Consider the following 13,003-nt stretch of genomic DNA (forward strand, 5'->3'; position numbering starts at 1 on the left):
CATTGGGCCTGATTCACAAAGCGGTGATAACTCAGTTATCACGCCTAAAAGACTTTAGGCGTGATAACCTTTGCACTAGCAAAGTTATCACCGCTTTGTGCTCTAACTCGCGCGAAGCTCCCGCGCGCAAAGTTTTGCGCGCGTACGCAAAGTCCCATAGGGCTTAATGAGCACTTCACGCGAAGCACGATGCTCTGCGCACGTAGCGCACCGCGCTACGCGCGCAAAACTTTGCACGCGGCAGTTCGCGCGAATTCCTTCAGATCACGCCTAAACTAAGTTTAGGCGTGATAAAGGGCTTTTCACAGGCGTGCAAAGTGTTTGCACCGCTTTGTGAATCAGGCCCATTGGATTCTTACTTACATTGGGGTCTTACTTATACCAGACAGGACACAGGAGGGCGGCATACACACCAAGCTTCTCCCCACTGCGCCTCTCTTCCTCGTTCCCTACAGAAATCTATGGGGTCACCATAGCTGGAGGGGAGGGACACACACCTTGGGGACCCCTACAGGCTCTGGGACCCTGGGGCAATTGTCCCCTTTGCCTCTATGGAAGTGCTGGCCCTGTACCTGAGAAAAGGGAAGGCTCTGAATACCATAGAGCCTTTCCAGTTCTCAGACCCTCCTGTCATTTCTGAGCCATCCCAGGTTGAAGTTACGTGACCTGCTAGCTCTTTGGTACTGCTCAGACAGCCTGCAGAACTACTCGCATCCCGTAGTTCCAAAGAAGAGCACATATAGAGCACATGCGCAAGCCCGTACCAAAGAGCTAGCAGGTCACATAACTTCAACCAGGGACGGCACAAATACTGGTAAAAGTTTAAAACCACGTTTACTTGAAACCATGACATCAGTATACAGTGTCATATACCGGACTTCATTAGTTTGTGTTATCAGTTCCCTGCGTCAGCTTACATCTATGTCCAAAGAAGGGGTCTAGCTCCCTGACAATGAGCATTATGAAACTTTTTTTCAGTTAGCCATTTAAAGGTTTCAATTTTCAATACTTTGAATATTCTACCTTTGCAATTAACTTTATTGAGCTAATAGAGAAATATTTTGTATCACTGCTTACTACTTATGGTGATTTAGGATGAGGAGAAAGTCCCTGTATAATCAGGGCTGGATTTAGGCCATGGCCTAGGGCACCACAGGATCAAGGGCACCAAAGCAGGCTAAACTGGTGCAGCATTTGCAAGCTTGCAAATCCTGCAATGCACCGCGGTCCCCAGCCGGTAGCTGAGCCGCTAGCTGCCAGTGCCGCCGCCACCTTGCTCTCTGTGCATGTTTGCATTGTGGCTGGAAGCTATGCACTTGGGCAGCATTGGAGACGGAAAGAAAATGAGTGACACTGACGGCTGCTGCGGTGTGAAGGTGAGCTGGCTACCTATACTGAAAGGGGGCGGGAAAAGGAGGGATTAAGTGAGTCATCTGGCTACTTATACTGGAGGGAAAGGGGGAGGGGTCATCTGGCTACCTATACTGGAATGGAGGGAAGGGGTCATCTCGCTATCTATGCTGAAGGGGAGCGGCTGGTGACAGTGGCCTTGGGCAGTAAAGAGTAGAAATCCGGCCCTGTGTATAATGTCAGCAAACACAAATATATTTGAATATGCTGGTAGGTTAATTGGCTTACCTTTAAAATGGCCCTAGACTTCGATAGGAACGTTAGACAATAACAGTGGTAGGGACTGTAGATTGTGAGCACTTTTGAGGGACAGCTGGTGACGTGAATTATTCATTACTGTATACTCAGTAAAGTGTTGCAGAAGATGTCTGTGTTCCATAAATGTATAATAATGATATGCTGCAAGCTGTTACTTGAGTATCACAAATCACTCCCTGTTCTTTTGAAGGCTGTTATAAATACCATGTGTGGACACGGCATGCAGAATCTAGACTATACGCAAGCAGGAGAATTTATCTACACCAATGGCTGCATTGACAAGCTAGTTAACTGGCTTCACAGTAACCTCTTCTTGCTGGGTGGGGTTGCGCTTGGACTTGCAATTCCTCAGGTAATAAACATAATGATTTATTTTGTCTTTTCTACTTACGTTAGAGAGGGACTCTCCAGCACCCAAGTGTATTCCGTTTAGTGCACTTTCCTTTGCTTCCACAAACCTGGGTAATAAAAAGTGACTGATTAAAATGAAAACTGCAAGTCAAAACACTCTTTAGATCCAGACATATGAGCTGATGATATCTTGTAAAGATAAAAGCAATGTGAATTGAGGTCCAGAGCTTCTCTTTTAGCCAAGAAAGTCATCCATCATACTAAAGGTCCGTACACACGCCGGACTGGAGGCAACGACGGGTCCGTCGTTACCTCCCGCTGGGTGGGCGTGCCAACGACAGTCCGGCGTGTGTACGCACTGTCGGCGGACTGATACGGCTGTTTCAGAGCGATCCGCCGGGCGGATCGCTCTGAAACAGCCGTATCAGTCCGCCGACAGTGCGTACACACGCCGGACTGTCATTGGCACGCCCACCCAGCGGGAGGTAACGACGGACCCGTCGTTGCCTGCAGTCCGACGTGTGTACGGACCTTAAGAATCATTAAAGGGTACCTTAAAGAGAATCTGTATTGTTAAAATCGCACAAAAGTAAACATACCAGTGCGTTAGGGGACATCTCCTATTACCCTCTGTCACAATTTCGACGCTCCCCGCCGCATTAAAAGTGGTTAAAAACAGTTTTAAAAAGTTTGTTTATAAACAAACAAAATGGCCACCAAAACAGGAAGTAGGTTGATGTACAGTATGTCCACACATAGAAAATACATCCATACACAAGCAGGCTGTATACAGCCTTCCTTTTGAATCTCAAGAGATCATTTGTGTGTTTCTTTCCCCCTGCATCTCTCATGCACTGAAGTTTCAGGCTGCTTGTTTTTCTCCTGCAAACAGCTTTGCCCTTGTCTGAATTTCCTTAGTATGTGAAAGCCCAGCCAGCTCAGAGGACGATTTATCCAGCTTGTAAAAGATAAGAGAGAAGCTGCCCTAATCTAAATAATACACAGGCAGTGTGCACAGAGGGGCCTGGAAGGGGGAGGTCATAGCAGAACCACAACACTGAAGAACTTGGCAGCCTTCCAGACACAGGCCGACAAGTCTGACAGGGGAAAGATACATTGATTTATTACAGAGACTGTGATAGTAGAAAGTGCTGCAGTAAGCCAGAACACATTAGAATAGCTTTTGGAACTTGTAGGATGATAAAAAACAGGATGCAATTTTTGTTACGGAGTCTCTTTAAAGGGCACCTAAACCGAAGATAAAACATTTTTTTTTACTTACCTGGGTCTTCGACCAGCCCACTGCAGCCGCCCTGTGCACGTCGTCCTGGAACGATCCTCTGGTCCCCCGCAACGGCTCAGTTTCGATCTCGGCGACTGGGCCAGTCGATGACCACTGCACTGCGCGCATCCTCGGCTGTGCATGTCCTTGTTCAACCTCCTGGCGTGGACAGCGTGGGCACAGGGTGGCTGCAGGGGGCTGATAGGAGCCCCGGGAGAGCGAAACTTTTTTTTTTATCTTTGGTTTAGGTTCCCTTTAAGATACCCTTTAACGATTCTTAGTATGATGGATTACTTTCTTCGCTAAAAGTGAAGCTCTGGATCTCAATTCACATTACTTTTTTCTTTACTAAATATGATCATGTAAAGGCTTACCTCGCCCTGTGGAAGCCACTATAATGTGCATCACACCAATGTCCCTCCTCCCCTTCCCATATTAACAGAATGCATCACTGGACTTTGGCCAAAGGACTTATCTGTATAAGGGTTCTCTATTACAGCTGTGCTGCATTGAAATACAATTATTTCTAAATCGCATAATTTATAGATAAATAGAGACAGCAGGATGTTGTGTATCTGTGGGTGGGTATCCCCAAGCTGCTTATTTTTTCTTTTTTTTTTGTTGTGTGACAACTGTAAAACTATTCCAGTTATAGCCCAAGCTATATAATAGTAATGAAGAGGGTTTGAGTTAATGCTAGTTTCTGAAAACAAATGCTTATTAGAACCTATACATTTATTACTGGGATTTGTCCAGTGAAGGCTGCTTTTCAGAAAATAAGTTTAACAACTGAACAAAATATAAGCATTATATCTCTGAACAGGAAGTATTATTATTATTATTTATTGTATTTATAAAGCGCCAACATATGACGCAGTGCTGGACATTAAATAGTAATACATACAACGTAAACAAGGGGTGACAGACAGAGAGGTAGCAAACAGTTATACAACATAGCACAAGGCTATACATGCAGACAGGGTATAAGGTGCATGAGCATGCGATTTTACAGAGTCCCAGCAAATCAATTCCTAGTTAGTTCATGAGAAGGGTGACATTACTTGCAAGATCAAGAAGGACACACTAAGGGGGGTAGACCCTGCCAAAGGCTTACAATGTTAAATGTGGGTGAGGTAGATGGGGGATAGGCTATTTAAAGAAATGTGTTTTGTGGGCTTGCTTGAAGGTGTTGAAGGAAGGAGCTAGTCTGAGCGGGGGGTGGGGGGTGGGAGCGAGTTCCATAGGGTGGGAGCTACTTGAGAAGTCCTGTAGGTGTGCATGAGAGTGACCCCAGACCTCAACTCCCTCCTCACACGTGTTCCCGACTGCTTGTCAGCTGTATCCTCCTTCATGTCCTCTCGCTTTTTAAAACTTAAAGAAAACCTATACTGAAAATTAAAAGTCAAAATAAGCATACACAAGTCATACTTACCTCCTGTGTAGTCTACTCCTCAATCTATTTTTCCTCTCCTGCGTCCTGTTTGTCCACTGTGATCAATAGAATTCTCCGTCCTCCATTTTGAAAATGGCTATTACCCCATAACAGCTTTCTGGTCAGCACACTGTTAAACTGTAACATCGCCCACTTGAGCCATAGGGAAACATGGACACATCAGTTCTCCTCTCAGCTGTAACTGACAGCAACTGATATATAACTGGCAGAAACTGATATATTTCAGTTCTGACAAAATGTTGTCAGAACTGGAAGAGATCACTGTAAGCAGAAAATGGTGAGCTTCTGAGAGGAACTGATGGCTAGGTAACTATGTAATGTTCATTTGAAGTTACCTCATGTGTTTATTTTAAATAATTTTACTCAGTACAGGTTCTCTTTAATATGAGTAAAACAGTACTAATCATTTTTCCACCGTCTCTGGCCACCTCTCTGCCTGAAATAACAATAAATGTTAATAATACTCCCATAACTTAAGTTCCCAAAGCACGGTACTTAGGGATAATATTTGACTCTTCTCTCTCTTTTATACCTCACATTCACTCCCTAACCAGCTCCTGACCTTTTCTCACTCAAGACACAACTAAAATGTTAATACATGCTCTAATAATATCTCATCTGGACTATTGTAACCTACTACTTTGTGGATTACCAATTAACCGACTGGCACCGCTCCAATCTGTTCTGAACTCGGCTGCTCATCTCATTCATCTATCTTCTCGCTCTTCCTCTGCTGCCCCCGTCTGTCAAGCTCTTCATTGGCTACCAATTACCCAGAGCTTTCAGTTCAAACTCTTAGGGCCCATTCACACTGGGACAATTAGTGGGCTTACTATAAAAACTGCACTTAGGTTCTAACCGGGGATGTAGCAAAAGCCCCTCACCATCATGAGGCGGTGGGGCTAAGGAGGCCTGCTCATCGGATAACATGCAGAATAGAAGCGGCAGTGGGGAGTTATACATTACCTGCTCCCAGTGGCAGGACAGGTACTCCTCATTCCTTTCCAATGTAGCTGAGCGCTGTGCAGCCATTCACTATGAACCTCTCAACATGCAGAGAATGGAAAGGCAAGGTGATTGGCTGCACAGTGAGGCAATGAGCTTCACTGTTGAGGAGAGAGGACCTCTGCTACCACCGGGAGCAATTAATGAATAATGCTTTGCTGCCACTGCAGCTCCACCCAATTGGAGGAGGAGACGACACCTTTCATTGTGACTTTTGAGTGGGGGAGGATTGGAAGCTACTGTAATTTTTGGGAGAGAGCCATTTGGCTGATTTTTGCTGGGGGACCAAAAGAACCATAGTTATGCCCCTGGTTCTAACCCTTTTCCACTCTTAACAAAAACAATACAATATATATATATATATATTTTTTTTATGATCTCAGTAACTACTTTTTTTTTCCCTTCTTTTTTACCTAGCTGGTTGGAATTCTCCTTTCTCAGGTCCTAGTCAACCAGATAAAAGACCAAGTAAAACTGCAGACGTATAACCAACAGCATCGGTCAGATCCTTGGTACTGACAAAAAGACAAGCATGAGTGGGCTACTCTGCTGTAAGCAGCTGTGACTCTGCCTCAGGCAGGGAAGAGCTACAAAGGACTCCAAATACTGTTTGAAGATGTCACCATGCTTAATGGAGGAAGGCAGGATAGTCAAAACTATCCCCTCACAAAAGCATCTGGAGCCAAACTCATACAGACTGTTACTTTGTAATGTTTCAAGGACTACAATTACCGTAATACTTGAAGGTCAAAATGCAAGACTGCAAAGCCTCTTTGGCATAAACTTTGCAGTGTTTGTCTAGTTACATTTACATACCTGTGATTTCAGAATAATTATTTTGCATTTTTAGCTATCATAGTTCCTCAGCTCTTATCAAAGTACAGCCTTGTACACACAAACGAAGGGCGGGGCAGCTGGCCAGGGCTGTCTTTGCTGAGAATCTAGCATATGCACAACCTGCCCGGTGCATTGTCGAGCGAACAGTTGGTCAAACGCCTGCAATGGGTGTGACAGTGTTGGAACAAGGACAACAAAAGAGGAACAGGAATGCCCTATAGGATCCAGAGCCTTCAATCTCCATAGGTGATCATCTGACTTTTTTTTTAAGTCGTTTCAGTATCACTTGAACCAATGGAGACCTTCTTCCTAACACATGGATTAACTCTTTATTATAGCATACTACCCAAGTCTTTATCTGACCACTTCACCTCCCCTGACCCAAGCATATTAATATTGTGTTACTATCATTTGGCACAAAATCTACTGATCTAGCAGGGATCATTTCCAGCCATCACATGACATGGGAGTGGGGGTGTATAACCCTTTGTGTTGTCTAATTCACCTGTATCATTTACTTCACAATATTTGTGAATCATAATATGCACCAGAAACTTTGATACCCTTTTTTGTCTCACCATGTCTATAGTGGCCAGCATAGCTTAGACTCAATGTGTTGTTATTGACTATACACAGCTCAATGAGTTTTAGGAAAGCCAGAGAATGAACATAATGCTGGAAGCCCACTTAAAGCGGACACAAACCAAACATTTTTTTAATTCAAAATATTTAGTTGCACCACTCTGACACATACAAAGATAAATAAACACTCCTTCAAGCCTATGAGCATTTCAGTGCATGCTTTTCACCCTTCTCTTTTCATAACTAGGGTTATACAGGTGACAGCCATTACTTCTGAGCTTAGTAGGAGGTTTTAGATAATGGGTGTGTTTGTCATCAGCTACCCTCCCTCACAGGGGCATCGTCTATGTGAAATCTCACACAAGCTGAGATCACCTCCCCTGTGACATCATCAGTAGCAGCCTGCATTTTGTTTTTGTTTTTTATCTCCTCCACCAGTCTGTCGAATTCTGTCCCGGCAATATGAAAGGAAGGGAGGGGTTCCTCCAATAAATGTAAAATATTTTATATTTATCATCATGCAGCTCAAAAAAGGCTGCTATTTATTATTATAATTTAGAAAATAGATTTTATTTCTGAAATCTCGTATTTTTAATTTGGGTCCACTTTAAGGCAGGTGGTTTGAAAAAAAGGTACAATTTTATAGTTGTGATGGGGTAGTGGATAGCACTCTCACCTAGCAGCGCTGGGTTCCCAATTTCAGATCCCAGCCAGGGCACTATCTGCACAGCGTTTGTATGTTCTCCCTGTGTTTGCATGGGTTTCCTCCCACATCACAAAAACATGCAGATAAGTTAATATGCTTCCCCTTAAATTTGCCCTAGACTACTTACAATGGACATATGTCTTTGAGACAGTTGGTGACATGACTATATAACCTGTAAAGCGCTGCGGAGGATGTTGACATTATTTAAATAATGATAGATACACATTTTTTTTATTCTTCACAAAAGTTACATTTCCCTTTAACAGGGACCAGAGTATTCTTAAATTAATCATTTTGCATCACAAAGTATCAGCCACTGTGGTTGCGATCAGATCAGGGCAAAGTTGATATAAATCCTTTTATTTTTATATAGGATTGTTCCATTTTCTTTAACGCCTGTACACACGCCTGACAGCTGAGATGACTCAGCTGATAATCAGGCGTGTGTACGGCAGCTGGTGACCCCTGACCCCCAAACCACGAGTGATCTGCTGGGCGGATCTACTCACCCTCAGCGATGCCAATCCCATTGTTCACAACTCTCCCCCGCATGACGTTATACACATGCCACTCATCTTCTCTCTGTCCCCCCATAGCAACACAGTGCATCATCATCTACACAGTTCACCTGTCCCTGCATGACGCTACGCACATGCCACTCATCATCGTCCCCTGCCCCCCCCCCCCCCCCCCATAGCAACACAGCGCTTCATCATCTACACAGCTGACCTGCATGCGTGCAGCCCAGCCCAGTGATGTCACCCAAGGGGATCAGGTTCTGATCCCAGACGAATGACATCCGTCAAAGGTGCGTAGGTTTAGGAGAATACGTTACTAAATCTAGTAAAATGGAAAGTTTTCAAGACTAAAGCTTCATTCAGACTTCTCCCTCTTCCCTCTCTACATTGGAATGAGTATGCTAGCCTGGCAGGGACAAGATGTCTGCTGATAGGCTGGTCTGGCTCATGGTTAGTTTAGAAGACAACTCATTAGAACAAAGAATACCTATATTTAGTGAGATATGAAGGATGGCATCTTGACTGCTTTGTTTTATAAACAAAAATGTTTGGTTACAGTGCTGGACCTCTGGTTATGTTATTTTCTGCATCAGTGACCTGGAACAAGTATGCTGATCAGGTGTTTAGTCTACATACCTTGCTAGGTGATCAGCATTACAATCTAGTATCTCTGTAATGACACTGGAATTTTACTCAGCAACGAGTGATCAATATCAATGACTAGACTTTCTTGTGTCATTTTTTACTACCACCGTGTAAATATTCATAGGCATTGCTGTGATAACCTCTCCCTCCACATGGAGGACCAAAGATTTAGAGGCTGGTGCATACAGGATGTGTAATGTTAATGCCAGACAAGTTAGTTCACTATATGAATATCAGCAAACCTGTCATGGAAGGGTGTGCTTTGTCAGCTAGACTGTAGGTTCAGGCCAGGGGCTTCCAAGGCTGGTGCTTGAATTGTTCATTGTCAGTAAGTTTTGCAATTAAACATCTTTAAGTGATGTATAACGAAACCTTCATAAGATTTCTTAGTTCATTAAAAGCATAAATGTTTGAAAAACATTTAATACTTAAAAATCACACATCACAAATACATAGACAGTACAATCTCCGTTAACCAGAACTTTCAAGCAGCCATCACCCACTTCTCCTGATCCTGTCCCAGCTACATTCCTGATGATCCGGATGCAGTGTCTACCCAGTACACAGTAATGTAACCTTTATTAACCACAAAATGAGATGTCCGCATCACCTGCATAAGCAAGAATGAGCTACGGTTAAAGAAATTATCAAAAAGAAAACACAGAAGAATAGCACCACTCAATTGTGTTTAGAAAAAAAATATTTAATATTTACATACGGTCTTTATTTCATATGATCCATCAATTATAGACAATAGACACTTATGATAGTTCAATTAGTTAAAAACATTGAGGGTAGGAAAACACTGGGCAGAATCGCATATGTGTTTTCCATAGCACATAGTGGAAAACGCATTTGCGATTCTGCCTATTGTGTTCCTACCCTTAAAAAAGTTTGTAACCCATAAAACTCATTGCAAAAATATACCATATGCGATATCCTCACATATATTATAACCACTCAATAGTATTAAAATATATCGGCACTGGGAGCTGAACTGCTGAGCCACCAGGTGGTTGAACCCGAGTTTAGTATAGTGCAAATTGGTGATGCTTGTTGTACAAAATTATCTGTGTGCAAATCGGTAGAAACGAAATAGACCATGATAGATCAATCATGACCTTGATTGATATTTGGTAACAGTTAATTAAAGTAAAAAAAATGCTATTGCTTTCAATTACTGTAGTTTTAACATTAATACAGAGTTAATGGTATGGGTATTGTACTGTATTAATAAAGATTATTTTTAGTTTCAAACATTAGGCCTACTTTTAATAGTCAGTATCAGGCAACCAGAAAGTTTATTGATGCAGCATCTTCCAGTCTCTTTAGGTCCAGAATAACTTAGATTCTATCGACTGTGTGTCACGAGATACTTGAGATATACTCGAGATATCGCAAACAGCCTCTTTTGTAAAGAGGTACCGGTACATGCTATAATAATGCTGAGAAACCGTGAGCTAGGGGAGTAGACTGGATCAGCAGGTAATTGCTGTATGATCTTAGAACATGCCTTTTACTGGGTTAGCAGGGATTGCTTTACACTGCATTTTAATACAATAAGAGCAAGTTGTTAGTTGCTAGGTGAGCCATTTAAGAGGTTGTATTGTACAAATAAATACAAGGTTGAAGCCTCCATTCTAAAGGCTGAAGCACACAGTCTTGGTGTGCTGGGCCTGTAAGCTGGCATCAGCAAAGCAGAAAGTTTCATAGGAAAAGATTCTTATTTTTTATACAGCCGACATGGAACAGAAATGGCCAACTAGTCTTGTGTATAGATGTTCTTTAAGTAAGCATGTACCTCATGGTGAGAAGTGTTATCTAGTATTGATGGGGTTCAGTTCTTCCAGTTTGTTCCCATGTCAGTATACCTAAGTAGCATGCAGTCTATGGAAAAAGAACTAGATGGCCACTGAAAGTATAAATCTTGTGTGCCTTAATCAACCCTGCTTCCAGCACCCTCTATCAATATAACAAATACTGGTCCGTGGCTTGAGAAAGGGGCATCTTGAAACAGCGGGCTACCATGACACCGTTTTAATGAATTTTAAACACATTTACTAGTGTGAATGAGCCCTTAGGGGTTCTATAGGTTCATTTACCGACACTTATATAAAATGGATACAGGAGTATATAGTCAGGATGGTTCACACAAAGTGTTGTAATGTTGGAGAAAGCACATGTCTTTCACAGTTATTTCAGAAAGGTGAGACAACCAAATTTAGCAACTCATTAATAAAGTGTAAGTTTATGTTTCACTTATGTTGTATATTTACACAGACAGTATAATACTGTACACGTATGATGTTCAGGGCCGGAGCTACCATAGGAAAAATAGGCAATTGCCCCAGGGCCCCAGAGCCTGTAGGGGCCGCCAAGGTGTCCCTCCCCATCTTAACTGTTGCTCCCCAGGGACTCTGCAGAGTCTTTGGCAGAGTAGCGTGTCATCTGTGCTGGCGGGCAGGTGAGACACTACACTGACATAGACACTGCAGAAGTCCTCATTAAGTTAGGAGGTGATTGGGGGAGGGTCAGCAGCCAGCTCAGGGGCCCAGGAGTGAAATTTGGCTGCAACAAAGGGCCCCTAATGACGCTTTTTGGTCAGGGGGGGTGTCTGTTGGGCAGCCCCCAGGCTAATTTTGCCCTAGGGCCCAATTGTTACTTGAACCGGCCCTGATGATGTTACAGGATGTGCAGCGAAACATTCGGTCTGTATATTTCAGTATTATTCTTTTGATATGTTGTATGAATATTGCTGTTACAGATTTTCATTTTGAACTGATCCAATAAAATTTGAAAATAAATAAAGGCTTCATAGATCTGAATTCCTGGTTTGGAGTGATGCTATGGAGCTCCAGAGCACACCGGACCTGCATTATTAAGATTCTGGTTAATATAAATAACTCTGCACACCTGGACTGAATATTTTAAAAATTGTCTCATATTACCTGGCAAAGGTCTGCAAACTTCTCCTGGGTCACATCAGTCCACTGCAAAGGGTGCTGAAAGGACAGTAAATTTGCTTTTGTACTACTGCAATCAAGTCTCAGAGGTATACCTGCAGTGAGAACTTTGGTTAGAAATCCAGATTCAAGCTACATTCACAGTGGATCAAATACAGGAGAAAAGTAGAATCCGGGCACCATGAGCTGCAGTTACCACACTTTATTACATCCCCAATCACAGACAGATACAGGTGTATAGGGCTGGTCTGACAGCCGTTTCACAAGCAGGCTTGCTTGCTTCCTCAGTCTCTGAGGAAGCAAGCAAGCCTGCTTGTGAAACGGCTGTCAGACCAGCCCTATACACCTGTATCTGTCTGTGATTGGGGATGTAATAAAGTGTGGTAACTGCAGCTCATGGTGCCCGGATTCTACTTTTCTCCTGTATTTGATCTGATGTATTTGGCCTATCCGAGGGCACATTGAACCATCCACCTACCCCCAATTAGGTTGCCGTCAGCTACTAGTGCCGACTCCTTTACTCTTCTAGTTTACATTCACAGTGGGACTGTGGCATTGCGTTGTAATGCGACATTAAAGTCACAATGCAGCATTACAACACAACGCAAAAAAAAGGTAATAGCGCATATTAATGCTGCATTACCGTTGCATGCAGTAGGTACATTAAAGCATACAGGCAAAGAAAAGTATGCTTTCCTGTGCCTGGTAATGTGCATTTAGAGGTAACGCACTGCTGCAGTGCGCTACCATAACACTACATGTCACAATGTTAACATACGTGAACGTCCCATAGGATTATCATTGCAGTGTGGTAAGCTGCGTTTACAGTGCAGCTCCGCAACGTCCCACTGTCAGAGGAGTAGCTATGGGTGGGCAAGGGGGGACACATGGGCACAGCACTGTAAGGGGGCTCAGCACAGCCTCTGCACCTCCACATGGGTGAGAGGCGGATTGCTGGTTGCCCATAGTGCCCCTGCTTCTCTCCCTGCCTCT

At 43.3% G+C, this 13,003-nt stretch overlaps 1 protein-coding gene across 3 annotated transcripts in view; it reads left to right on the top strand.

Moving 5' to 3' along the window:
* The window catches only part of TSPAN33 (tetraspanin 33), a 75,863-nt gene extending 64,014 nt beyond the window's left edge, over nucleotides 1-11,849 (top strand). For all 3 annotated transcript variants that reach the window (XM_068275946.1, XM_068275948.1, XM_068275947.1), the window contains 2 exons: nucleotides 1,859-2,020; nucleotides 6,177-11,849. In XM_068275946.1, the coding sequence (XP_068132047.1) occupies nucleotides 1,859-2,020; nucleotides 6,177-6,278 (264 nt within the window). In that variant the 3' untranslated portion in view covers nucleotides 6,279-11,849. The remainder of the gene's footprint in view (nucleotides 1-1,858; nucleotides 2,021-6,176) is intronic.
* The last annotated feature ends 1,154 nt before the right edge of the window (nucleotides 11,850-13,003 follow it).

This window comes from Hyperolius riggenbachi, chromosome 3, assembly GCF_040937935.1.
Source record: "Hyperolius riggenbachi isolate aHypRig1 chromosome 3, aHypRig1.pri, whole genome shotgun sequence".
NCBI classification, from domain to species: domain Eukaryota; kingdom Metazoa; phylum Chordata; class Amphibia; order Anura; family Hyperoliidae; genus Hyperolius; species Hyperolius riggenbachi.